This window comes from Molothrus ater, chromosome 27 (genome assembly GCF_012460135.2).
Source record: "Molothrus ater isolate BHLD 08-10-18 breed brown headed cowbird chromosome 27, BPBGC_Mater_1.1, whole genome shotgun sequence".
NCBI classification, from domain to species: Eukaryota; Metazoa; Chordata; class Aves; order Passeriformes; family Icteridae; genus Molothrus; species Molothrus ater.
Genome location: NC_050504.2, coordinates 216,540 through 244,119, shown reverse-complemented (window position 1 = coordinate 244,119; position 27,580 = coordinate 216,540). Strand labels below are relative to the sequence as shown.

Below are 27,580 nucleotides of genomic sequence, written 5' to 3'. Positions count from 1 at the left end.
GCAGGTCACCATTGTCGAGGGAGGACTCGCTGCCAGGGTTTATTAGGTCCTTGTTTAAGCCGAGAGAGTGAAAACCTCATAAGGAGCTGGCGGCAGACCGGGCGGAGACACTCCGGACTCCGAAGTGACGAGGCAGCAGTTTCCTCCGGCCGCCCGCTCGCTCGCCATGTGTGTCACTCACCCAGCCCTGTGATTCATCGCGTCAGCCGCTAAAAGCCTCCAGCTACTCCCGAGCCGCTGCCCATCACTCGTGAGGGGCCGGTCCCAGCAGTGCCCCCAGCCCGGGGCTCAGAGAAGATGGATCAACTCTCCGTGACCCTCGGGATCCTCCTGCTCTGCGCTACTGGCAGCTGGGGTAGGCTTACTCTGTCGCTCCTGTCTCTGTTTATAGCCATTTAGTGAAGATGTTGCCTGTTACTTCTAAAAAATCCCAGGACTTTCTGCATTCCCAGGGTCTGTGATTTCACGGGAAAATCACCCGGAGGGGGAGCTGGCAGCCTGAGCTGCAGCGCATTCCCACATAGGAAGCGCCGCTCAGACCGGTTGGGCTTCGTCTGGGTCGGGGCTAGGAACTTCTCAGGGATGTTATAGGGTCAAGGCATACTTTTGTGGGTTATTCTTACTGCATGTGGTAGATCTTACTGGATCTACCTACTCTCTGTTTGGCTCTGGTTACTGGTTTGTAATGCAAGGACTGGGGTGTGACTTGGGCTTCGTCCTTTATAAACAGAAAATACACTGGGAGAAATCACGTCAGGTAATTCCTTCCTGTGTCAGTACATTTTAAGGGCGGGGGGGGGGGGGGGACGGGGACGGAACATTTATGTCAACATTGCTGTCCTGTGTTATTTTTCTCGTGGGTTTTTTTAATGCTTTTCTTTAAGAAATCTGATTTCTGGCATCATATGATCTCAGGATAAATGTAGTTTGTATTTTTTAAAAGTTTTCCAGTGTCAGAAGTACAGGAAAGCCTGGAAAAGCATTATCTCCTCCCCAGGTGTGCTCCTAGTGACTAGGCCTCAAAGGAAGTCTAGAAACTGCAGTATGGTGATTTATAAATCGGTCACATTGTTTTCACAGCCAGACTTGGGGTTTGGAGCAACATTGTTCTGTCTAAAGAATTCCAGACTTTAGTGAATTCCCAGGAACAGCCTGAGGCTCTGATCTGCTGCCGGATGGAGCTGCCATTAGTACAGGACATGGGATAACCCCTGCAAGAGTTTGAGTTCATAGAGCTGCAATTTGGGGCTGTGCACATATCTCTGGTGCCTGTGCTCAGTTTGGGGCATCCCATTACCAGGAAGATGCTGGCAGGAAGGGAGAGGCTTGAAAGAAGAAACACCCCCAGAATGGTAGGGTGGGGATCTGCCAAGAAAGCCCAGGTCCTTATCACTTAGTCAACAGAAAGGCTGGAGAGGATGTGGTTTGTACCTTTATCAAATTTCCTCAAATGTCTTTATCAGGTTTTCTCTGTGCTCATTCTTGCTCAGTTTGGCAAAGGGGGAAAACAAAGTGTGGCTGCTCCTGCACCACTCGGAGGTTACTCTGATTGCAGACTGGGACTGAGTAATTTTCTCCAGTCAGGACAGGGTGATGTTGAGCCACAGACATCTGGGGTGTTTCAGAGACATGGAACGTCTGGGAATTTCATTGAATTCCCTAAATTCAGTCCCAGGCTGGATAGGGCTTGGAACAACCTGGTCTAGTGGAAAATGTTCCTGCTCATGGCAGGGGGTGGAACTGGATGGGCTTTAAGGTCACTTCCAATCCAAACCAGTCTGGGATTCCCTGCTTTCATCTCTCTCGGGACCACAGCTCTGCCCACCCCCAGGTGGGTGGTTCCCATCATCATGAACAGTTTATCTCCCATTTCCTTGTATTTCAGGATTGCTTTTTTTCAAAAACTGGAGTCTTTAGGATCAGCTCATTGAGTGAAAGCAGCTGCTATCATAATTTAAAAATGCAGGTTTTGTACTTGGGTTTATTAGTTTTTATGGCTAGGGAAAAAAGCTCCAAAGATGGGAAAAAAAGTATCTAAAACACACAAAATTTGTTAGTATAGGCTGTACTGGGATGGTGTTGACCTGCTCACAGCCAGGTAGTGTCCGAGTTTGGGAAGGACTGCCAGGCACTCACAGGGCCAAAACCTGAGAGGACTCCAGCTGCAGCATCCTCCCCATCTTTCACATCCTCCACCTCCTCCACATCCTCCACTTCCACCCATCTGTGCTTTTGTTCCCACATCTTCACAAGGTCCCTGCTACCACGAAACTCTTCCAACACTGCATCCCTGCATCCAGCCATGCAACCAGTGCTGGGAATGCCGAAAAAGGAACATTTCCCCGTGGTGGGGTGTGCAGTTGCCTGCTCACAGCAGGACCAGCCTCATGTTTGGATGGTCATAACTGCCAAGGCTCTGCTCCATCCAGCCCCATGGAAATGCAGCCAAGAATGGCCCTGTACAGTGCTGGAGATTTGTTCCAAGGAAGGGAAGGGTCTTCCATCCCCAGCAAAGTCTTGGTCATGGAGTGGTGGACATCATAGGGACCACAAGGCTATGTGTGTCTGGGAGCAGATACAGACCTCCAGAGACCCTCCAGGCAAAGCCACCAGCAATGCACAGTGGCATGATGTGACATCAGACCCCAGGACAGCCTTGGTAATGGCAGCATCCCTCACTCAGGGACTTCCCAGCTGTAGCCCCACCTGATCCCATGTGCAGCTCCCCAGCCATGACAGTGCTCTGCCTAGGTCTATGGCCCTCATTCCAAAATCCACCAGAAGACTGGATTTACATCCCCAGCAAAGAGAGAGGACACCAGATAAAGGACCCCTGGGCTTTGGGGTGGCAGCAGAAGGAGAGGAAAGGAAACCACCTGGGGCCAGGACCTGCACACAGGCAGGAGGTAGTTTGTTCCAAATGGTGAGGAGCAGATGAGCTCAGAGGGTCCTTAGTCTCAAGATCAAGGGGCTCCTTAGCCTCAAGATCAGATTTCATGGCATGAGGAGGCACCCTGGGGCTCTGCCAGCAGACATAACCCTGGAATCCTCCACATGGAGTTTAGTGGAACCTGATCTCATTGAGACCAGGGTTAACACTGCTCAGGGGAAACTGAGGCAGGGAGTGGCTGAGGAACTGGGTCAAGTCACAGGGAAAACCTGTTTGAGGAAGGATTTGGACTGGTGAGTCTCATGTCCCAGAGCCCTCATGGAGGCCTTGTCAGCTCTGCCCTTCCCCAGCAAGGTGGGTGCTGGGGCAGGGCCAGGTGACTAAACCAGATAAAACCCACCATGAGGGGACAAAACCCACACTGGCATTGAACAGGAGCCTGGACCAGGAGTGTTGCTGGTGGTACTCAGTGCTGTAACTGCCTGAGCAGAGCTGAGCAACCACAGTTATAAGCCAGCAGCTAGACATGGCCACTACATGAAGGATGTGAGAGTGGAAAGCAGGGATACCCCTGGCTTGTGGCAGGTGGGTACTTGGCACCTCTCCCCATCCCTGAACCAAGGCTGTCATCCTGGTGCTCATATCAAAGCACCAGGGCTCCCCCGGGACCTGCAGATTTGGAAGCTGTTTCTGTGTTTAGGCAAGTGGCCCCGGGGTTGGCAGCTCTGAGCATTTAGTCCAGAGCACCTGGAGCTGCCAGGGCTGTCTTATCCCTGAGGGCTGTCTGGGCAGTGCCTCTCTGTTTCCCAGAGGCTGAGCTGGCTCCCAGCTGCACGGCACAGCACAAATAAATCCATGGCACGTGCTCTGGCTGCAGCCACCAGGCACTTGGCAGGGCAGGAGGGATTTCACATGGACACAGCAGGAGCCGGCGAGAGCTGTGGTGTTGTCATTGGTTTCAGAGAGCCCTTTGCCCTCCCTCTTCCTAGCCCTGTCCACCCAAGGATCAGTGCTGCTGCTGGCACATTGCTGAGGTGCAGGAAGCACTGGAGACTAACCTGTCACTCTTCTGGGCAATGTTACATTTAAAATCTGTCTCATCCTCACATGGAGCCAGGTATTTCAGGGTATGATGAGAGCTCTGGGCGTCGATGCCGCCCCAAAACTGGTGCTAAGCAAGGCACTTGGGCTCAGTCTTTAGTTTAGTCTGGGACAAGTGGGAACTGCAGGTGTCAGAGGCACGATGGGGAGCCTCTGGGGCACATCCCCAAGCAGCCGCTGGCCCCCGGGACTGGCACAGCCTGGGACACCACCCTCAAATAGACTCACACAGGTGTGAACACGTGTGTACACTCCCTGGCTACATGCCAGCAGGCAGGAGTGCACGGGGCTGTGGTTGTGGTTCTGCTCAAAGATCTGATGATGTTGTTTCACCATTTCCTCTTTCTGCTTTGTGTTCCATTTCCTGTGGTTGTGGGACACTGCTCAGACAGCCCTGGGCAACCATGGGGGCACTTAGGGCAGAGGGGGAGGCTCTAGTGCCCACTGCTCCCCGCCAGCATCCCCCTGGCTCCCCAGGCTGCAGTGTGTCCCAGCCAAGTGGGTACTTGGCTCCAGTTTTCTCTGCCTAGGGAATCCTCAAAGTGCCAAGATGCTTGTGCCAAGGAGGGAGGAGGAACCAAGAGTGACACCAGGCAGAGCTGTCCCAGCCACTTGTCACACCAGCCGTTGGCAGCAGAAACCGCAGGGCCGCTCACTCTGGTCTGTGTCAGAGGAGCTCCTCCTGCCCCTGGGCTCCACAGGCATTTTATGGCCCTTTAATTCTACCCCAAAGGCTCACCAGCCTCTGATCTTCAGGACTGGTAGCAGCAGGTATCTCCCAGAGTCCCCACAGCCACTGACAGAGCCCAGGCTTTCCTGGCACATTGGTGACAACCACCACCAGCACATTTCTGGAGTTGTGTCCTTTCACTCCCCTCGTTTCCCTGGATTTGAAGCCGAGCCAAAACCAGCCACTGAGTTTAGTGTCTGCTCAAGGTGTCAACAACACCCTGGATCAAGGTGATGGGAAGAGGCGACAATCGCTGACAGGGCTATGGGTATCACTGTGCACCCTTGGGAATTCACCCATTCCACTCCTGCTGCCCCAAAGTGTCTGCAGGACTCTCTGCAAGGATACATGAACTCCCTGCCAGGGGGCTTCACTCCAACAGCCATGTGATGCTGCAGGGTCGTGAGAGGACCCGTTGAGGAGCTGGTAGGTAGGGAATGATGCTCAGCCTTGGGCAAGATGAGGCTCATACCAGGCTGGAGAGAGCAAGGAGGCAACATCCAGGGTTTGCAGGTAGGAAAAGGGATAGAGAAGGGCCCTGGTGGGGCTCTGGTTGCTCAGAAGCTGGTGGCTGAGCACACATGTGAGTTTGGGTTCTGTGGGCTGTAATTGCTCTGTTTTGCTGTTTCAGGGGGCAACATCTGCACCACCCGTGGGGTGAACTCCTGCAAGCAGTGCCTGGCTGTCAGTCCCCTCTGTGCCTGGTGCTCTGCTGAGGTAAGAGCTAGGGGCTAAGCAGGGCCCTGAGAAGGGAAAGGGATGTAAAGGAAGGGAAGAACCTTTGGGATAAGTGTAGGTTACAGCCACAAGCTCAGTCTCCATCTGTTCCCCCTGTATCTAAACAGATTCATTGGTGGCACCTGGCTCAGAACCTCAGCTCAAGGCACTTGGTCAGTGGGCACTACTTCTGCCCTGCTCCAAAAATATGCCCCTTATCTGGGTGTGTTGGTGGGAGCTACATTGAGCTGGCTGGGAAATGTTGGTGTTTCCACTAGGAATTCACTTTATCTTTCAAATAATGTACATTTAAAAACTTGGCTTACTTTTGGTTTGTTTCTTGGAAACCTGTTGTAAAGCACTGGCTGAAGGAGCCTAATTCCTAGAAGGGGTGAAAAGGGAAGGGCGCCTAGAAGGCTTGCAAGGAGGAATTGAAAATACTCATCGGAAGTTAAAGGCTGGGTTTAAAGCCTTTTTCATTAGAAATAAGGGGAGAAGACAAGGTGCCTGTTTTTGGTTACTAAGCTAAAGTGGATGGGAGTGCTGAGCTGTGGCTCTCAAATCATCCTGTTTGGGTAGGTGAGAGCCAAGCAGATCTGCCACGTTGCCCTCCAAAAATGCTGCCCTGGGGGTTAATCCATTGGGTAAGAGGAGGAGTTTCCCAAGAGGATGGGAGAGGAGCCCCAGGGCAGAGCCAAGGGAGGTGATGGGGATGGGGAGAGGTGATGAAACTTTCAAGGCTTTCCTTGCTTTCTCCTTCTCTGTCCTTAAAGACCCACTTATATCAGCTGCATCTGTGCCCATAATGCCCGCTGGGACTTGGAAAAGACCTGGGGCTGCTGGATCATGCCAGCAATTGTCTAATGCTTTGGGATCAATGCATATCTAGAGGGGAGGCCTCTGGCTTGCTGTGCCCATCAGATCTGATGCTTGGCATGTGGTGTGAATAAAGATGTTTGTGCCCATCTTATCTCCCGCAAGGAGTGGCTGAAACATGCAGCTTGATAAGGGCTTCCCTCTCCATTCCCCCCTTCGAGGGGAATGGTGGCTGGGCTGGGCTGGGCTCTTCCTTCCCAGCCGCTGATCCTGGTCTGCACTGGTGGCTTGACGGTGCAGAGGGAGCCGTGATGGGGTTTTTTTCCTCCAGAACAGCAAAGGTTTCCAAAAAAGGAAATATTTCCTCTCTGAGCTGCGCTGCCGGGCAAGAGTGAGGGAGCCGTCCTGCTGCTAGACCCAGCCCCCGGAGAGCTGGGCTGTGCACTGTGCTCATCAACTCTGCCTCCAACATCTGGACCACGTTGTCTTAATTTAGCAAATGAGGGTTTTTTCTGTGGGTTTGTTTAATTTCCCTAGGGTGGGGGAGGGTTCTGATACTGCGCCCCCACCCCCCACCCCCCCACCCCCAGTTTTTAAAGGGACAGTGCCCATATTTGTGCTCGTTCTGCTCCCACTACAGCCCTTTTCCACTCACACTGCCTTCCCAAGGAGCCTGTGGTGATGGTTTACTCCTGCTCCGTCCTGGTTTTGGATTGGAGAAGCATTTCATTGTGGTTTCTTGTGGTCACTGACCCCGCCGAGCATTGATGCAGAGCAGAGTTGAGTTTTATTTATTTTTCAAAAACCTTGACCACTCTTACCAACAAATAGATGTTCTCATCTGCTTTTTTGGAAAAAAGCCAGCCAAGCTGTAACACTGAGACAAATCTCTAAAGTCCCTTTGGAGATTATTGTAGCAGATCCTTCAGCGTCTCACCCGCCCAAAATGTCACCCACTCTGGGTCTCTTGGAGGCTGGACTGGACCAGATTTGGATTTTAGAGAAGCTGATGGAAGGTTTTAGCTTAATTTGTGGAGGTGTCTGTGCTCTGAGTGCTCCCACGAGCTGTCCTGCAGAGAAGCTGATGCCGCATGTGGTTGTGTCCGAGATGAAAACAGAGATGCCCTGGGGAGTATGCAAATTCCCACAGGCTTCCCGCCTGGGAGCTCAGGGATGGAACTGGCTCTGCCAGAGCCCTGCCTGACCCTGCCCTCACTAATCAGCTCTGGAGGCAGTGATTGGGATAAAATAATCATGTTTCCCATTCTGAAGGGAGTGTGAGCAGATGTCCGCTCTGCAGTGGGACAGGGCAGGGAGAGCTGGCGAGCATCTCTGGGAAGGGCTGTGGGATGGCTGGGATAGAGAGGGTGCACACATCTCCCTGTAGGGAGCTGGTGCCATCAGGGCTGTGCTGACAGGGAATGGGTTTCTCATGGATGAAATCCCTGTGCTGTGAGTTTGTCACCAGCAAGCTTGGGCTGTCTCCAGGTCACTCCTAACTAGGGCTGTGCCCCAGTTGTTGCGTCGGCAAAGTGACAGAGCCCAGGGTCAAAAACAGACTGGGGGCTGCCAGGGCCTTGTAGCCAAATGTCCCACTTTTGTGGTAGTTTTTGTTGTTGGGGAGGCTCCTGTAAGTCTTCAGTCAGTCACTGTATTTAGGACTCCAAAGAAAGGGGAAGGATGCAGCCCTAGGGTTAAACACTCTCCATGGAAATCTCACAGCAGGAATGATGCTGCTAATCCCATAAAGTGCCATGAGGCCTCTTAGGTCCTGGGAGCTCCCTACAATCTTCAGGTATCACTGAGCACCATGGTTAAAACCCACCTGCCCAGCATGCTTTTCGTCCGCATATTTTTCCAGTGATTTCCCTGACTGGGACAGGAATGTACATGGTGATTGATGGGATCTGGAGTGAACTAGCCACCCCTTCCCACAGCAGGGAGCCCTGTGGAGTAAGCTTATGGCTGGGTGGGTGGGTTTGAGGGAGCTAATTTGGAGGGATGACTCGTCCTCCTCTCTGTCAGCACACTGCCCAGGCGGAGCAGGGTAGGAACACGCCTGCTGATGTATTTTTTGGCTATTGCTTGGCCACAGTTTCCAGAGGGCTGTGGGCCAGCCAGGGCCTCCTGACACCATTTGTGTTTTTCTACTTGTTTGCATAAAACATACAAATTCATCCCTGGGTTCAACCAGCCTGAACAGAGTTCATGGCAGTTGATATCCTGCACAGGAACTTCTCTAGCATTAGAAAGCTCAGCAGTGGATTCCAGCATTCCAGGAGCAGGGAGGGCACTGAACCAGCCCCACCAGGACTTGTGACACCTCCCTTTGCTGCAGGAAGAGGCTGTGGTGGTCCTCTGCTGGAGGACTCTAATACAGAAAGATTTGGGCTGAGGGAGGGAGATAAAGAATCCCTTTGGAGGGGAGGGTGGGTGCTCCCTGAGCAGGAACATGAGGCAGCTGATCACAGCGGTGTTGGGCTGGGAGAGAAATTCTTCCTATATTTGTCTTCATAAGCAACCAAAGGAGTAGGAACCCTCCTGAATGTTCTGTGATAAGAACAAGGAACCAGAAGCTTTCTAGGAAAGGAAGGACAAGGCTGGAGCTCACCGTGACTCCACACTTTGTGCTTCCTACCCCTGACAGGCTCTTCAAGGCTTTTCCCACAGCCCCAGTGCCTTTGGACTCTTTCATTCCTTTTTTGGTGCTCCTTTCCCCAGTCATCTCCATCCATTAGGAAGCTGGAGAGCTGGAGATAAGTCTGATCCACTTCCAGACAGGAACTGAGCACTGCTCTGTGCAATGAGCTCACCCACAGTGGACACACTTCTTGCTCATGGCAGGATTTCTAAGGGCCCATGTTGGAAAAATGGGGGGAAAGGTGATTTGTCTTTTGTCAAAGTAATAAATAATTTTAAAAGTCCCACACTGCCTCTACCCAGCTTGCCATGTTCACATCCTGCCACACCCTCCTCTAGCCATCCCAGAGAGACAGGATTTCCTTTAAGCTCTGCCAAAACCCAGACCTAAGGCTCCAGCTGCTAGGAGTCAGGAGGAGGTTGGCAGGGATGTGTTATCCATCATTCCTTGGCAAGGGCTGATGGGCTCCTGCAGGAGTTGCTCCAGCAGGAGTTGCTGATCCCAAATCCCCTCTGTCTGCTGCCTTCCTCAGGCAAGAGACTGTGTACCCCAAGAAGCCTTTGATCCTTTTCTGGAGTCAGGTGTGATAAAGCAGGGGTTCTCCCAGGAAAAGGTGGGGGCCTTTCTCCTTCTCCCACCATAGTCCTGGGAGGCTCCTGACTGTGTCCCTCCCCCACAGGTCTGGGCACAGTCAACCCCTCGCTGTGACCTGCGTACCAACCTCCTGCTCAACGGCTGCAGGCAGGACCACATCGAGTCCCCCAGCAGCAGCGTCACCATCCTGGAGGACCGGCCCCTCAGCAACAAGGGCTCGGGGGGGTCCACCACCACCCAGATGAGCCCCCAGAGAATACAGCTGAACCTGCGGCCAGGTAAGAGCCCGCAGACTGATGTAGGAAGGGGGACATGCAGTGGGAATAACCCAAAGGGCTCAGGCACTGTGTGAGCCATCACTCTGCCTCACTGGCCAGGGTGGTCTCATGTCCTTCAGGGACAAGGCCAGGCTGCCGGCAGCACAGAATCCTCCAGAACATCTCTGGTGGGCAGCTGAGCTCTCTGATAGCTGTGTTTTTTCTCTTATCTCAGTCCTGAGGTATTTGAGGGGCAGGATAGGATGTGACTTAAACAACACATGGGGTATTTTATAAAGCTGTTCAGACCTGAGGCACTGCTTCTGTGCTCAGAATGCCTGAGTGGAAGTCAGCTCATATCTAACAAGCTGCAGAGCAGTTATCAGGGTTGGGCTGCCACCAGATCCCTGTAATATCCCAGGCTCTGCTCAGCCAGGCAGACTGGAGCAAATTAACTGCTCTGGTCCTTTGCCAGCATCCGGGAGTTTCAAGAATGCCAGGCAGGAGGCAAAGCTATAGGGCACATGGCCTCTGTGCACATCCTTGGGCATGGGCAGGAGGAGTCCTGCCCCATTGGAAGGACAGCAAGCAGAGGAATCCCCACACAATTGGGACATGGAGCTTCTAAGTGGCCCTTGTTCTCTAGCTCTAGAGGTTGTTGTCAGGAGGAAGGTGAGTATGCTGCTCTGAGTGCTGTAAATCCCTGTTCCTTGGAATAAAGAGGAGAGATCCCCAGCTTGATACCATCTCTGTGGAACCAAGGTTTGGCATAAGTTGTCTGCCTTGACTCATGAACCAATACCAAATCACAAAGGATACAAGCAGGACAGGTCACAGCTCATGTTCCACAAGCTCAGAATCCTCATGGTTTCAGCTCAATGAGGACAAACAGCTGCTTTCTAAGCACAAAAATGGGACCCCTGGCTCCTAGCACAGCTGGAGAGGGGATGGAGCATTTCGGGCTGTCATAAATTTTGAAACTTTCTTCATCCTGAAAGAACACGGCATGCAGATTTAGACAGAAATCTGAAAACAATAATAATTTAAGCTCAGTTAAGGCCTTTTCTTCTCAACATATGAGGTGTTCTGACAAGGCTTCAGCTGTGCCCTGGGTTATGTTTCAAAGAAACCATTTCAAAGATCAGAAGAAAGGACCTGTGTCTCTTAAAAAGGAAGAAAGAAAACGTCAACCCTAAGTGTTTTCAGCTTTTTTTTTAATATATGTGCAGAAGTCATCAAAACTGGGATGTTTCCCAGAAGGTCCTTTCTAAGGAGGTTTTTGTTTCAATGGAAAATGTTTCACCAAAATTTTCTCAGAAGTGGCTGGGAGAGCCAAGAGGAGAGGAAAGGAACGGGGATGGGGGAGGGAGCAGAAAATTATCAGAGTCCTTGGAAGCTCAGAGAAGTCCGAAGAAGTCTTGCAGCCTTCCTTGTGATCCCTTTAAGACCTGCTGCCCACACACTGGGGGTTTCCCTCACTCCATCCAGCTGTTCCTGTAGGATATCTTGAGAGGTCAGCCCTGGACAGGAAGATCTGCTCATGTCCCAGCACTGAGAGTTTAGGAGAACAGGAGACATAACCCCCATCTGCCACAGAATTCCAGAACAGCTTTGGGGTTGGAAGGAACCTTGAAGACAATGCTGTTCCACTTCCTGCCATGGGCAGGGACACTTGCATCTCCTATGCAAGCACCTGACTAAGGGCTTTGCCCCTCTGTCTAAGGGTAATGTTTTCCTCCTAAAAGCTTTAACCATCCCCTTGGGTTCCTGCTGACCCCTCCCCCCTAATCCTGTGGTGAGCCCCCTTCCCCCTTCCAGGAGACGAGATCTCACTCTACTGCCCTGTCATTTTGCAGATGACTCCCAGGTCTTTCACGTCCAAGTGCGTCAAGTGGAAGATTACCCTGTGGACATCTACTACCTCATGGACCTGTCTAACTCAATGAAGGATGATCTGAGGAACATCCAGAACCTGGGCACAAAACTGGCCAGTGAGATGCGTAAGCTCACCAGCAACCTACGCATCGGCTTTGGGGCCTTTGTGGACAAACCCATTTCCCCCTACATGTACATATCTCCTCCAGAAGCCATCAAGAACCCTTGCTATGAGTAAGTCCAGGTTGAGGGAGTCCTGTAAGGGCCAGAAGTTGATGGGACACCACTGCAATGTGGCTGGAAATCCACATGAGTTGGTGAAGAACTGAAGCTCATAAAAAAGACCTGTGTTTAAGAGGTTCTTGAAAGGTTGTCTCCCAAGGGAAGGACAACAGGCTGGACCAGGGAAAGAGTGTGAGGAAGAAGGAATGGCAGAGGTATTAGGAACTGAATTCATCCCCATTCCCTGTTCCTCTGTGCTACTAGGAGGGGGCTAGGCAGAAAAGTGACGTTGAGCCTGGGAGGAAAAGAGGGGAGTGGAGAAAGTGGGTGCCTGATTCTGGACAGGGTTCAAACCTCAGTGCTATCTGTTCTGCTGACACAGGGAGGAAGAGCAGGTCTAAATTATAAAAATCATTATCAAGGGAAAGCTCTTGAGGGAAAAAATTTGCATCATGTTTTCAAAAGAAATGTTGAGGCTGGAAGAAAATGACTCCTAAAAATCCCAGCAGGACTGAGGCTGGGGGCTGACCTGAGCCCAGCATCTCTACAACATTAATTTTATTTAAAAGGTCCTTCACCAGCCTCAGGCTCTTGGGGAGCGTTGGGTCCCTCCAGCACATCCTGGGCAGGACCATGGGATGTTGGGATGGCTGTAGGACAGGGATGGGAGCTGGAAGAGCCTGATGAGCCCTGTGCCCTGAGTGCTCTCCTCCTACAGGATCGGGGAAACCTGCCTGCCCATGTTTGGGTACAAACACGTCCTGTCGCTCACGGATGAGGTGACTCGCTTCAACGAGGAGGTGCGGAAGCAGAGCGTCTCCCGGAACCGCGATGCTCCTGAGGGCGGCTTCGATGCCATCATCCAGGCCACTGTGTGCGATGTAAGGGGCAGGAAGGCCTGGCTGGCGTCAGGGCAGGGTCACCAGGCTGGGCCAGGCAGATTGGCAGGGACCAATCAATCCTTCCCAGACATGATCATAAGCCTTGTTGAGTTGTTGTATGACTGACTTCTGGAGAGGGTGAACATTCAAGTGAGACATTTCCAGCCCAATAGTCAAGGGAAGAGAAGGACTCTCATGAGATCACGGTAGGGGAGAGGAGCAGAGCAGGTGCTCGAGAACAATCCCATGTCAGCCCTGCAGTGACCAGTCCAGAAGGGACAACACTTCCTATGCCTTCACCTTGGTTTTGCTGGAGATCTTGCATCCCTGTGTCATTAACCATGGTGATTAACACTCTAACCAATTAAACTCATCTTTCACCTACAAGCAGCCCATGCCCCCCTTCCAGACTCCACACTCCCACAGCACTTCCTTGCGAGAGCAATTGCCTTGGTTTCCTATGCAGAGGTTGGTTTCTACAGCCAAGCTGTGACCCCCTGGCACAAAGGCAGCAGTGGAGTGCTGGCACATGGGGCTGCCCTCAGCATATGCTGACACATGACTGGGAGCTGCCTTTCGCTGCAGGAAAAAATTGGCTGGAGGAATGATGCTTCCCATCTGCTCGTCTTCACCACGGACGCGAAGACCCACATCGCACTGGACGGGCGGCTGGCTGGCATCGTGCAGCCCAATGATGCCCAGTGCCACATCGACAAGGATAATTTCTACTCTGCCACCACCACACTGGTAAAGCCTGACCCAGGCATGGGGTTGTGGAGCCCAGAGCACCTGTTTGGTCCCCAAGGGATGGTTTCCCATCCCTTGGGGACCAAACAGGTGCTCTGGGCATGGAACAGGTGTTTCAGCCATGGTTGGAGAGCATGATGGGGACCAAGGTGGGAGGGTGTACATGTTCCTAGGCTATAGCTCTCCTCTTCCCCAGGACTATCCCTCTCTGGGCCTGATGACTGAGAAACTCTCACAGAAGAACATCAACTTGATCTTTGCTGTGACAGATACAGTTGTTGGCCTCTACCAGGTACCAGCTGCAAAGCCACCCTTCTGGGGGTCTGGTGGACAATGGATGGCTGGACATGGCTTGGTGGTCTGTCCTATCAAAGCTCCCATGTTCCCGGACAGGATTTCACCGAGCCATGGCACATTTACCCATAACAAACAGACCTTGTTTATGATACTCCTACAGAACTACAGTGAGCTGATCCCAGGCACAACCGTGGGCACCTTGTCCAGAGACTCCAGCAACGTCCTGCAGCTCATAGTGGACTCATATGGGGTGAGTGTGCAGTGTGATGGCCCCACAACAGCACTCTTCATAACAAAACAGCCACTGCTCCCACTGCCAACAACCCACAGATTTGTCAGCTCCCCCAGTCCCAAGCATCCTCCTTGGAACAGCTGTGACTGTCTGCTTCCACCCATGTGTGCAGGCGTGGGAGATCACTGTGTTCACTGCCTGTCCTTTCCTATCTTGAAAACTTTTCCCCGTAGAGAATGACATAGCTGAGGCTTGAGAAAGACTTGGGGCACTTGGCTCCTTTCCCATGTGCATGGGAGCATCACTGTGGTGCTGGGGGCAGGGGAGGACCCCACCAGGGCTAAGCCCTGCCCAGCCTGTGCTGTGTCTTCATCAGTCCTGTCTCCTTCCCTAGAAAATCCGCTCCAAAGTGGAGCTGGAGGTGCGTGACCTCCCTGAAGAGCTGTCCCTGACCTTCAATGCCACCTGCCTTAACAACGAGGTCATCCCTGGGCTCAAGTCCTGCATGGGGCTCAAGATCGGGGACACGGTGAGGATCCCACTCATGGGCTTGGCTTTTCTCCCCTCTATGTAGCAGCACTGCCAGGTCATCTGTTGCTCTGCACCAGCACCATCTGCTTGTCCCATGACCTCCCAGGTGACACGGACCCTGGAATCTCAGCACTAGAGAGAGAGAGAGGTCCAGCAGGGTGGGTGCAAGGAGGAGAATGCTTTTTTGAATCTGCTGGATGCAAACTCTGATCTCTCTAGCTCAGCCTGAGCTGCTGCCCACAGGGCATGGGAACATGGAATCATTTGGGTTGGAAAAGCCCTCTAAGACCATCAAGTCCAACCACTAACTGATCTCTGACAGGTCCACCACTAAACCATGTCCCTGAGCACCATATCTACAGGTTTTTGAACACTTCCAGGGACAGTGATTCTACTTCTTCCCTGCGCAGCCGGTGCCAGAGCCGGACAAACCTCTCAGTGAAGAAATTTTTCCTAATATTGAACCTAAAATTTTCCTGGTTACTGTGGCAAGCACATTATCTAGCCCACATTGTGCTGGGACAGCTTTGATAAACTTTGATGAGCCCAAAGAGACCTGGTGGCTCCCATTTCTGAGCTCCTTAAGCAGGAGCATGGACTGGAGCAGGTACTGACATCCAGACACACCTTTGCCCTCCAGGTGAGCTTCAGTATCGAGGCCAAAGTGCGGGGCTGCCCCCAGAAGCAGCAGAAATCCTTCACCATCAAACCTGTGGGCTTCAAGGACAGCCTGACGGTGGTGGTGAACTTCGACTGCGAGTGCTCCTGTGAGAGCCACGCCGAGAGCAACAGCCCGTCCTGCAGCCATGGCAATGGCACTCTGGAGTGCGGCGTGTGCCGCTGCAACCCCGGGCGCCTGGGCTCCCACTGCGAGTGCTCGGAGGAGGAGTACAACCCCTCCCAGCAGGACAACTGCAGCCCCTGGCCAGGCCAGCCCCTGTGCAGCCAGCGTGGCGAGTGCATCTGCGGGCAGTGCGTGTGCCACAGCAGCGACTTTGGGAAGGTGACGGGCAAGTACTGCGAGTGTGACGACTTTTCCTGTGTTCGCTTCAAGGGCCAGATGTGCTCGGGTGAGTGCTGGGCTTGGGGCTGTTTAGGCTGCCTGAGATCCTGGGCAAGGGAGACACCAGTCATTTTGGGGCTTGTCCTGTGAGTTGTCCCCACCTCTGACTTGTTCAGCCATGACTTTCCCTGCACCAACCCTGGTCTGAAGTGATGCAAGGGGAATTACTACCTTTTTGGCCACTGTTACCACCTCCTGTTCCTGAGAGCTGGGAGTGGGGATGGGCTAGAAGGTTAAAAAGGAGGCTTAGTGGGGACCAAGTGAAGCAGCTCTGGGGTGTACAGAGCAGGGAACTTGCTTGAACCATACAGCTCAAACACATCAGATGTACTGCTCTGCAGGAGGAAACCCTAGGGTGGAGGGGGAAAGGTGGGGAGAGGTGGGTTTTATGCTCCACCCAGTTCTGGAAGACTTCATATTGGCAAAAGTGGGGGAAGTAAATCCTCCTTCCTTGCTGGCCTTACAACATCTCCCCTCCTTAATATTCATCTCTGCCACATGCTCCCAGACTCCCCCTCTCCAGTCCAGCTGCTCTCAGTACTGGAAAGAGAGGACCAGGTCCTTGGGTTCTCTAGTTCTTCTCCCAGGGAAGAAGCCCTCCTACAGAAACCCCATCCCAACAGCAGTTCCAAATGTCCTGATATGCCAGGGCCTCTTACCCACCAGGAACCTTCATTTAAGGTTCCTTCCACCCACATCTCCAGTAAACACTGAAGGTCTGAGTGAATTGCAGTGCTCTGCCCATCTCATGTATTTAAGGGATGTGAGAGAGATGACAGTGCGTAGGAATGAGGCATGAAACTGTGGCACATCGTCTCCAGGAGCAAAGCACCCCAAAACTGATTTAAGGGGGGAATGGGAGAGGGGTAGCCACTCCCATTCCTAACCCTAGCCTCCCTCTGTAAGCCCAGGATAGGTGGCTGCTAACAGAGTGCCAGAAAAAGACACCACTTCCCTGCTGAAATCCCCAAAATCCCCAGGAAAACATCAGTGGCCAAAGCTGATTCCACTCCTGGAGCCCAGCCTGGATGAGGTGAAACCTGGGGCCAGATGACACTCGATTCTTGCTCCCTGATGTCCCCAAATTGAGTTTTTGATATCCCACCTGCCCCTCAGGCCAACTTCATGGCTCACACTGCCTCTGTGCTGCTCAGACTGATCCTTTATCTTAACAGCCTGCTGATAAAGGAGGTGGAAACACTGGGTTTCCCCCACCCTGAGTAGTCAGTGTCCTCAAGGAGCCTGTTCCTGTTTGAACAGGGGCTGCAGGTCCCCAGGGTGGATGAAGGGCAATGATGAAGAGCTGCTCCTGGCCAGGGTGGGCTGTTAATTAACCTGAACTCTCTGACCCCGTTGAGCCACTTCTCCCCAGCCTACCCGTCTGTTTCCATGCCTTGTCACCCAGTGTGGCACTATTTTCCTGTGACTCAGCCCTAGTTCCTCATTAATGGGGTTATACATTTATTTCACATACTGGTGCCTCCAAGGGCATGGCTGGGACAGTGCCCAGCCGATCCCCTGCCAGGAGCAGCATTGACAACGTGTTCCTCCCACTGTGCTCAGGGCTCAGGACAGGTCAGCGCCTGCAGGTCCACAGTGTTTCCACCACTTGCTGTGTCTCGTCTTTGAGCTGAAATAAACCACAATCCAAATAGCTCCAGGGTTTGGCAGGATTTGAGCATGCCTGTCTGTCTGTCTGACTAAACCAGTCTCAGTGAACGTGTGTTGGGCTTTTCCCAGCAGTCAGCTTTCCCTGTCTGGTCCAGGCCTGAGAAGGGAGCCAGACTTGGGGGCTTTGACCAGATGTCCTGATTCAATCTGAAATGAAAAGCCACAGAAAGAACTTGACTTGCTCAGAGACAGATCTGATAGAGCATCTCCAGTTGCTGCTGCTGGAGCTGGGGCAGCTCAGCCTGAAATGTGGGAGTTTGTTCTTGCTTGGGTGGGATAAGAGGAGTGTTGGGCACATGGCGAAGGTCTGGGTTTGGTGTCAGCTTCTCACACCTTGCACTCTCCCACCCCAAGGACAGTGCAAAGGAGTTGTCCTAGGTGGCCGGTCTGCCTTGCAGTGCCCACAGAGGATGAGTTGCACCTCTGGATCATACGCATCCATATGGGGAATTGCTAACAGGCTCTGTGGAGATACTTAGAGTTCTGATGCCTTTTGGTTGTCCCCAGGCCATGGGCAGTGCAGCTGTGGGGATTGTGTGTGCAACTCAGACTGGACGGGAGACTACTGCAACTGCACCACGCGCACTGACACCTGCATGTCCAGCAATGGGCTGGTGTGCAGCGGCCACGGCTCCTGCGTGTGCGGCCGCTGCGAGTGCACCCAGCCTGGCTCCTACGGAGACACCTGCGAGAAGTGCCCCACCTGCCCGGATGCCTGCACCATCAAAAAGTGAGAAAGAGCAGAGGGCTGGGACAGGTCATACCTCATTGTGAGCTGGCAGAGAGCTGGGATAGGTCATATTCAGTGGAATTCAGGGGAGCTGGCAGAGAGCTGAGAGGGGTCATATCCCATCATGGAGCTTGCAGCACTGGTGGCAGGAGCTCTCACTATCTGCAGCCCAGTAGGGTTGGGACTGCTGTGATTTCCACAACCTGAAACTGAAAGGTGTGACAGTTGCCTGAGGAGAGCCTGGAAAAGCTCATGGAACCTCCCTCCTCTTCCACAGGGATTGTGTGGAATGCAAGAAGTTTGAGCGGGGAAAGCTAGTGGAGCAGCAGTCCTGCAGCCGCATGTGCCGTGACGACATTGAGACGGTGCAGGAACTGAGTAAGAGGAGACCCAACCCCTGTCCTAATATGTGGAAATCCAGAGGGCTGCATATGCCACATGCTTTCCCTCTGTGTATGCACCCCTCAGCATGGGGACTCTGAGCCTCTCCCTCTGGCAGGTGACAGGGGCAAGGATGCTGTGAACTGCACCTATAAGGATGAGAATGACTGTGTGATGAGGTTCCAGTACTACGAGGACTCCAGTGGCAAGTCCATCCTCTATGTCATCGAGGAGCCTGGTAAGACCCAGCTGCCATGCTTAGGCTGGGGACTGCAGAATGTACTGTGCTGGGTTTCTGTGCTGACAGGGGCGGGGGGGAATGTTTGTACCTCCCACTCCAGCCAGGCTCATGGGGCACCATGGCTGGGGGCTGAGAGGGATTAAAGAACTTCTTTGTCCCCTGCTCAGTGCCAGCGGGCCATGATTTCCTGCCTCTCAGGTATCACATTTCCTAAGTTATTTCATCCCCTCATTGAGACCAAGGATGGGGGTTCAACCTTCCCACCGCCCTCATCCTGTGTTGACTTTGTGGGGGTGATTTTTCTTGGGAAGCAGATAAGAGGAGACTCCCATCAGCAGCCCCGGGGTCTCCACTGACCTCAGCTGAGCCTGGGGCTGTGTGGCTGCAGATCCTTCAGAAGCAGGGCCATGAAGGCAGCCAACAGCTCTCACAGCAGCTGTCTGCTATGGGCAGGGTACAGCCCACACTTCCCAGCCCCACAGCCAGATGGGAGAGGAGAGGCAGGGCGAAGGCTGGGGTGGCCACATGGCCCGGGGCACTGTGCAGGGGGAGCAGGAGCTGCGGAGGCTCACACTGGATCTCTCTGCCCCCATTTGTCAATTCAGTGTTGACACACAGCCAGAGGCTGGGGGGGTGTCAGTGGGCTGGTGGTTTTGGGCAAACTTCACAAGCACAAGGACTTGGTCTCTGGTGTCATCCCCCACTGCAGGTGGGACCTGTGATGCCCCTGGTCTAGCTCCAGGCTTGGGTGCAGACCCCCACCCTACAGACAGGTGCTCAAGTACTTTGGCACAGGTGCCCCATGGATGGGATCCTCCTTCACAGAGCCTGCTGTGCTCAGGGTAGAGGCTCCTGCTTGCTGGCAGAGGAGGATGATGCCCTCCTGAGACCAAAGGAGCTCCATGTACACATGGCTAGGTAGCCCCAGAGCTGCCTGAAGTTGCCCTGGGTCTGCTGAGCTCCCCGCAACCCTGCCTTCCTCTCTGCTCCAGACTGTCCAAAGGGGCCAGACGTCCTGGTGGTCCTGCTCTCAGTGACAGGTGCCATCCTGCTCATCGGCCTTGCTGCTCTGCTCATATGGAAGCTCCTCATCACCATCCACGACCGCCGTGAGTTCGCCCATTTCGAGGAGGAGAAGGCCAGGGCCAAGTGGGACACGGTGAGGAGCAGTGGATTGGGTGTGCTGGGCAGGAGTCCCAAAACCCCACAGCCTCTGCCTTGAGGGATCCAGATCCCAGTGTTCCTGGAATGAGAGCCCAGCTGCTGTCTGTTGTCCCCGTGACATGGTCCTTAAGGGCCAGCTTGTCCCATTCCTCTCTAAAGCCTGGGATAGTGTCCCAGGCAGGACTCAAGGTGACACTGCCAGCCAGAACACCCCTTCCCTGAGCCTGCTGTGGTCCCAGGGGCTGTGCACAGGTGATAGGAGATGTCCTAGGTTATTTTCCCCCCTCCAGCATATCCAAAGCACTTGTCAGCAGCATGACCCCCTTACTCACTGCTCACAGCAGTGTTTCCATCCCATGAGTGAGGCAGAAGGTCCCTCCTGCCACAGGATGCTGGAAAGCACTGAGGAACCCTGAGCACAAGGGAGGGGGCTGGGACAGCACTGATACCTGTCCCCCACCTATCCTCCATCTCCTAACCCCCTACAAAGTGAAGGGATGGTGTGGGATGGGATGGGATGGGATGGGATGGGATGGGATGGGATGGGATGGGATGGGATGGGATGGATGGGATGGGATGGGATGGGAGGCTCTTTCAAAAGGTCTCTCTCCTCCTGAGCTCCTGCTGCTTCTCTTTTCCTCCACAGCAGCTTTTCCCTATTCTGCCCCATGAAACCTTATGGGGAGCCATTAAACTGCTCATCCAAAGCCTTGGGTGGAGACAGAGATCCACTACTCCATGCTGAGACAGTGCCTCAGTTACCCCAGATGTTAAGCAGAACAAATGCTGATGCCAAGCACAAAGTGATGATGCTCTTTTTCATCTTCTTTCTTTCCCCAGACCCATAACCCTTTATATAAAGAGGCCACATCTACCTTCACCAACATTACATACCGTGGGAACATGTAAGGATGCCACATCCAGCACTGGCCATGGGATCAGCTGATGATCCATGGGATCTCCTGGAACCCAGTTTACAGAAGAGCTTGTTTGTGTCTGCCTGTGTGAATGACTGCATGTGATTTAACAAGTCCCTGACTGCCTCCAAGCCCTATTGTCTGTCACCCCACTGTAACTGCAGGGATGTGCTTTCCATGGCAAACCTCGGTCCTTACCTCAGCAGGTCGCTCGCAAAGCCACCAGCCCCCCCATACACTGAACACAGAGAAATGGGATGATCTCTGTCAGTCTGTGAACTCTTTGGTGCTCATCAGGCCACAGGCATTTCAGGAGCAACTGCTTGAACCACATGCTGAGCTGTGCTCTCCTCCACAGTGTGTGCTGGTGAAGTTCTGCATGCTTGGAGTCCCCTTCTGCACTGGTCTCGGTCCCTCTGGGCACAGGGACCTTCTCCTTTGGGACAGGGCAGCTGCCAGCAGGCAGGAGCCATCTCTGGCTTTGGGGATTCAGGACACTGTTCGAGCAGCCCAGCAGCTCCTTTCTTCTTGCAACCATATGTCACTGGTGCTGCTGTGACCCAGGGTGGTAAATAGCTGTGCTCCGCATAGCAGTGCCCTCCCTCCAGTGCATTCACTGCCAATTCTGTGTAGCATCAGCTGTGCTGGTACCAGCTGCAGCCTGGGTCAGCCCCTTGGGATGGTGCTGAGCTCCTCCTGCCTGCCTCTGCTGTCCCCATGCCACAGCACACATGGATGTGCAAGCAGCTGCTTCAGCAGGGTCATGACATCTCTCTCCCCTTACTGTGTTTTTTGGACTGTGTAACTGCACCACCCCTGGACTTCTGTGTGGCTCAGGGTTCCAGAAGAGCAGGCAGGGGTCAGGCTATGTCCTGCTGCCTGGGGCTGTGTGTTCCTGTGGAGGAAAACAAAGAACTGTCCCAGGGGCAGTGCTGGGCTGTAACAGTGCTGCTGTCTGGTCCCTGCCCTGCCAGAGCACATGGCTCAATTCCCCTCAATTGCCCCAAAAAGCAACAGTGACCTTGCTCCCATTGTGGGGTTGGCCCCAGCAGTGTGTTGGCTGAGCTGGTGGTGGCCCTATGTCCCTGTTCCCTGGCTGGCCTGTCCCAGCAGTGTGGGAGCAGGGGCAGCAGTTGGTGCTGGGTGGGATCTGGGGCCGAGCCCTGGAGGGGGGCCAGGGATGGATGGGCAGCACCAGAGTTCCAGTGATTCACATGACAAAAATAAAAATAATAACAAACAAACAAAAACCAGGGAAAAAAAAACCAAAACATCACTCAGACTACTATCAGTAGTGGTCCCCAGCCCGTGCCCAGGTTTCTGCCCTGAGGGCAGCCCCTGACACCCCAACAAAACTAGGGGAGCTGGTTTGAGATGAGATGGGTTGACAGATGGCAGAACCAGGGCAAACAGGGCTGTGGGACCCCCATGGGGGTCTCTGCTCTGTTACTGGTTCCCTCCTTAGGGTCAATAACAAGTTGGGGGGCACAAGGTGGGCCAAAGTCCACTGCAGACTATGGTACTGGCAGCACTTCACTCCCATGCAAGAGGAGTGAACCCCAGCATGCAACATCCTGTTTGCTTGGGTCTCTGACACCCCATACATGCCCCGTGCTACCAGGTGCTCCCAACCCACACTATATTCAGGCACCTTGGGCAGTGTTCAGTGTCCCCAGCTGTGCCAGGTAGGGGCTCAGTGGTTGATTCCAGCACGCAAGTGGAATCTGGGCTTGAGTGGAGTTAGGCCCAGCTTAGTTTGGCCCCAGGCTGAGCATTTTGTCTGCCAGTGGACTCAGGCAAAGGCAAAGCCTGGCTGCAACATCAAGAATCAGGATGAGCTCCCCTCAGGCTGCCTGGGGCTGCTTCCACTGGACAAATTCCAACGATTCCACATATGCTATTCAGGCAGGAGACTTCCATGGAGCTGTGGGATGAGGCAAGACCCCAGTTTATCCCAGTTCACTGCCTTTGATGCCAGGGGGCACGGCTCTTTGCAGGATCAAGCCCATGACCACAAGGAGCAGCTGTTGGGAGTCGGGAGTGACTTTTCCCCCCAAAATCAAGGCAGTGTCGCTGTGCCGGCCGGAGTAGAGAGGGAGCAGCCGGAGGTCCCTCCTTGGGCAGGGCGTGGACTTTGTGGTTGCTCTCAGCTCCCTGGGAGAAGCCATTTGGGAGCGGTAGTAGGTCCAACTGTGCGGGACGTGCCGATTCCGGGCTGCATGGAGGCTGTTGGAGCCCGGCACCACTAGATGGTGGTGTCTGTACGCGTTCGGCCCAAGCCTTCCACCTTCTGGGTTGCTGAGTGATCATCTCCCACACTGGACAGGGACATTTGCCCCACGGAGGTTTCCAGGGAGTGGGGACACCCTGAAACCCATCCCACTGACACAGCTCCTACAGCAACACTTAAGGCCAGAATTCTTTAATTCCTGGAAGCACTGAAGTGCTCTTTCCTTGGACCCCATCAACTCCTTTTGTAAACTGTTTTCTGTTAATAAACCCCAGAAATAAGCAAAGCACTTCCAATACAGACAGAAGATGACAAAAGGTGCATTTTGTCTGACTCACAACCCAGAAAGTGGTTTTCTACGTGTCTAGGGAATTTTCTGAAATGAAACACATCTCCCAATTAATTCTAGGGAAGCAGGTCAATGTTGGAGTGCTGAAGTCCCAACACTCTCAATGGAAATCCATTTTCCAGAACAGAGTCTCCAGGAGATACTGAAGGGCATGACTGTAGATGGTGAGCATCAGCACTTCAGGATAGCTCAGGATCTGGAGCATCTGCTGGGCAGAAAACTTAAGATTTGGAGAAGAAGAGAAGAAAGAGCTGGAATTAAAAACAAAAAGCCAAAATGTTGCGTTTTCCTTGGCACAAAATCACAGAATAATTTAGATTGTTGTATTTCGGGCTCCCCTTCCTCAAACATATTTTCTGAGAGAATTGGGATTGTTCAGCCTGGAGAAACAAAGCTTCAGAGTGACTCATTGTGACCTTGCACTACCTGAAGAAGCTGACAGGAAAGATGGAGCGAGACTTTTTTACAAGGGCCTAGAGTCACAGGACAAGGGAGAATGGCTTCCCACTGCCAGAGGGCAGGGTTAGATGGGATATTGGGAAGAAATTCCTCCTTGCGAGGGTGGGGAGGCCCTGGCACAGGGTGCCTAGAACAGCTGTGGCTGCCCCATCCCTGGAAGGGTTCAAGGCCAGGTTGAGTAGGGCTTGGAGCAACCTGGTTGAGTGGAAGATGTCCCTGCCCATGGCAGTGGGTGGAATGAGATGGTCTTTGAGATCCCTTCCAACCCCAACCATTCCATGACTATGATATCTCCCCACTGACTAACTCCACCTTTCCCCACAGTCCTGGGGACATGGCTGACATCCACAATGTCGATTCCAGCTATCCCCTTAGCCAGCGAGGAGCTGCAGGAAGCCCAGGACACACCACAGGAGGGGACTGGCATTCGCCTCCTTGCTCTCTGCTCCTACCTGGCCTCTCCTTCAGCTACCCAGCAACAGAAACACAGGGAGGCTGCTGGGTCTCTGCAACTCTCTTTGGGTCACTCTGGCGTGGGACACACCATGCACTCAGAACAGCTTAAATTCTCTCTATTTCTGCACTCCCCTTCATCTTGGGTTGAATTTTTGCTTTGCATTATATGGCAGAGAGGCACAGTGTGGACTCGGTGTGTCTCAGCAGTGCCACCCCTCAGCAGGGTATAAGAGAAAGGCCTGTGTCTGTATGCTTGGTGGAGCATTGAAGGAAGTGATGGGTTATGAGTGGCCATGGAAAGGTAATTTAATCTTCTTTGTCCTCAGCATCCAGCCCTGCTGGGAGGGAGGGAGTTTCATTGTATTATTGTGGCTACATTTCTTCAGGTCCTGAGATGGAAGGAGTGGCTGAAAGGCAAAGGAGACACCATTATTATTATTATTATTATTAATAACATCTTTTTGGCAAGTCTCTCTGTGCTGACTGCCAGTAGGCAGGGCAGTTTTCCAACACTTTCTTGTTACAAAGAGCACAACCATTGTGGACAATCTGGGCTTTGATCTGGTCACAGAGGAGACTCACTTGACCCCAGAGCCATGGGAGGTGTCAGGTCTGGATTCTGTGGATGGAGTCTCTCCAGCTGCCCTTTTGGTGTCACTCCCAAAGCCTGAAATCTCCCTGGAGTGCTGGCAACACTCCCTGCTCCACTCAAACATTGCCTGGGCACTCCCTAGAGCACAAGGGTGACATCCAGGATCCCAACTCCATCCTGAGCTCCACAGCCAGCAGGGCTCACCTGACCAGCCAGGAAAGCTGGAAGCCTTAGGACAGAGGAAGGTAAGGCTAGGTCTTTTTCCTTGGAGGAAACCTAGAAATCTTTGGAAACCAACAGATTAGTTAAAAGCCTCCTGCATGCCTGTACTGGTGCTTGTCAGATGACAAGGAAGTGATGTTAACATGAGGCCACTGATTCCCTTAAAATATTGCAGTGGCTCCCACCCACATGGGATAAACATGGAAGCAAGTCTCTGGTGGCGAGGGACTGATGGCTCCTCCAGCAGTAAAGTCATCCTCTCCTGTCCCAGCAGGGTCTGATGCCTTATTTTTGTACCTCCAGGTGCCACAGAGGCATCATGCTATGATGGGGATTTCTGTCTCTGGATTTAGTCCAGACTCTCACTTTTTCCCTTTTTCCAGTTTGTTTCAGATGTTCCTGGCTACAAGAGCAGAGGCCAAGCTCTTCCCTTACCAGATGGAACATAGAAAGAGTCAACCTTACCTTTTCTGGCTAATGATAAACTGCAGGGAATTGTCCTCCCTGCCAGATACCTAACCAGCAGTGTGAAAAATAGGGGTGGATCCCCATGGCATAACTTGTCGAGATCTTCTCAAGGCTGCTGGGATCTGTGCTCCCTTTGAGCTCTGTGAAAGCAGGACAAGGCTCAGTCACAGCTCTAACCACTCTCCTCCTCTTCAGCCCACATCCCAGCAAATCCTGCTCTTTCAAATTGAACCCATTCCCCCTTGTCCTCTTACAACGAGGTATAGGAAAAATTACTCAGGCAGCTACAATTACCAGAGGAATCCTCCACCTCAAAGTCCTTGGGAAATGGGTGGAGTTGGCAACTCTGCCTCAGGAGAATTGTTTCAGATTATCAGGGGAGTTGCCTCTGTGGGACAGAGAGGGAAGTGCCCCTCTCTACTGGGGTATTTCTGCCTTATATAACAACATAAACAAAATACAGGGGCCCCAAGACGAGATTTCCAGAAAAGCTTTTTCTCTGGTTACACATCCAGAAGCATCTGCATGGCTGCCATCTGCTCTGCAAAGGCACTGCTGGAAGTGCCACCACGGGCATGTCACACCCCTGTGCAGTTTAAACTCCCCAGGTTCCAGGTGCCTCCAAAGCCATGGGTGCAGCAGCTGGTGCTGAGTGGGGCTGGGCTGTTTCACAAGCCAATGTCTCTCACTTTTGTCTTCTGGTTGCCACCCACAGGAGCTCAGAGACAGCACCAGCCAGTGTGGATGGATGGAGACTCCTTCAAGTGTTGCAGAAAGATGCCCCCCAAAATTTGGAAAGTCACCCTGTGCCTCCCTTTGCACGCTATGAACAAAATTACAGAATCACAGAATGGTTTGTAGGGGTCTTTAAAGCCCATCCAGTGCCACCCCTGCCATGGCAGGGACACCTTCTACTATCCCAGGCTGCTCCAAGCCCCGTCCAGCCTGGTCTTGGACACTGACAGGGACCCAGGGGCAGCCACAACTGCTCTGGGCACCCTGTGCCAGGGCCTGCCCACCCTCACAGGGAAGAATTTCTTACAATATCCCATTTAACCCTGCCCCCTGTCAGTGTGAAGCCATTCCCCCTTGTCCTGTCACTCCAAGCCCTTGTCAATAGTTGCTCTCCATCTTTTTTGGAGACTTCCCTCAGGTACCAGAAAGGGCCACATTTAAGTCACCCCAGAGCTTCTCATCTCCAGGCTGAACAATCCCAACTCTCTTAGTCTTTCCTGGTACAAGAGGTGTTCTATCCTTCTGATCATCCTGGTGGCCTCCTCGATTTCTGTCCTTCCTCCTTCATCTTCCCTCCCTCTTCCCAGAAGGCCAAATAAGTAAATATCTAAAAAGGGGCCAATAATATGGAGCACCTCTGCTCAGAGGTGCTGAGCAATAGAACAAGAGTCAACAGACACAAACTGATGTCCAGGAAGTTCCACCTGAACATCCAAAAGAACTTCATCATTGTGCAGTGACCAAGCACTGGATGAGATTGTCCAGAGGTGTCAAGCTTTCATTGTTAGAGATACTCCAGAACTGTCTGGAGGCAGTCCTGGGTAATCCATTCAAATCCTTCGAATTTGAACCCATTATACCTCGTTGTAAGAGGACAAGGGGGAATGGGTTCAATTTGAAAGAGCAGAATTTACTGGGATGTTGGGAGGAAATTCCTCCCTGTGAGGTTGGGCAGGCCCTGGCACAGGGTGCCCAGAGCAGCTGTGTCTGCCCCTGGATTCCTGAAAGTGTCCAAGGCCAGGTTGGACAGAACTTGGAGCACCCTGGGACAGTGGAAGGTGTCCCTGCCATCGCAGGGGTGGCACTGGGTGGTCTCTAAGGTCCCTTCCCACCCAAACCATTCTAGGATTCTGTACCATGTACTCTGGAATGACCCTACTGGAGTAGGAAGGCTGGAGCAGAGGAAGCCCTGTGGTCCCCTGCAGCCTGTCCCGTTCCGGAACTCCCTGGAATGCGAGGTAAACTCCCCAAAGCCGTTTGCAGGACCCTTCCCCGTCACGTTCCGGCGGGCCCGCCTCACCTGATCGCTCCTCCCACGTGACCGCCGCCCGCAGTCCTCCTTCGGGTCGGAGCGCGCGGCGCTGCTTCCGC

The 27,580-nt window shown here is 53.1% G+C and overlaps 1 protein-coding gene and 1 long non-coding RNA gene across 2 annotated transcripts; one reads left to right on the top strand and one right to left on the bottom strand.

The window, feature by feature from the left end:
* The first annotated feature begins 94 nt into the window (after positions 1–94).
* ITGB3 (integrin subunit beta 3) lies at positions 95–22,005 on the top strand. The gene is made up of 15 exons (XM_036398730.2): positions 95–355; positions 5,353–5,438; positions 9,575–9,767; positions 11,603–11,855; positions 12,562–12,724; positions 13,310–13,471; positions 13,668–13,763; positions 13,929–14,018; positions 14,395–14,529; positions 15,172–15,601; positions 17,773–17,995; positions 18,273–18,373; positions 18,495–18,614; positions 19,610–19,776; positions 20,622–22,005. The coding sequence occupies exons 1-15, from the start codon at positions 298–300 to the stop codon at positions 20,688–20,690; spliced, it is 2,346 nt and encodes a 781-aa protein (XP_036254623.1). The 5' UTR covers positions 95–297; the 3' UTR covers positions 20,691–22,005.
* A 1,099-nt stretch (positions 22,006–23,104) lies between these two features.
* On the bottom strand, positions 23,105–27,546 carry LOC118696549 (uncharacterized). Its single transcript, XR_008508854.1, has 3 exons — positions 27,510–27,546; positions 25,472–25,614; positions 23,105–24,599 (listed from the first exon to the last, which is right to left on the bottom strand). It is a non-coding gene; the product is annotated as an uncharacterized LOC118696549 (long non-coding RNA).
* Positions 27,547–27,580: the final 34 nt, after the last annotated feature.

Bases quoted from the DNA above. Each gene is read 5' to 3' on its own strand.
- ITGB3 (XM_036398730.2), top strand. From the start codon at position 298: ATGGATCAACTCTCCGTGACCCTCGGGATCCTCCTGCTCTGCGCTACT. The intron at 5,439-9,574 runs GTAAGAGCTAGG...CCTCCCCCACAG, and splicing joins GTGCCTGGTGCTCTGCTGAG to GTCTGGGCACAGTCAACCCC. The intron at 19,777-20,621 runs GTGAGGAGCAGT...TTCTTTCCCCAG, and splicing joins CCAGGGCCAAGTGGGACACG to ACCCATAACCCTTTATATAA.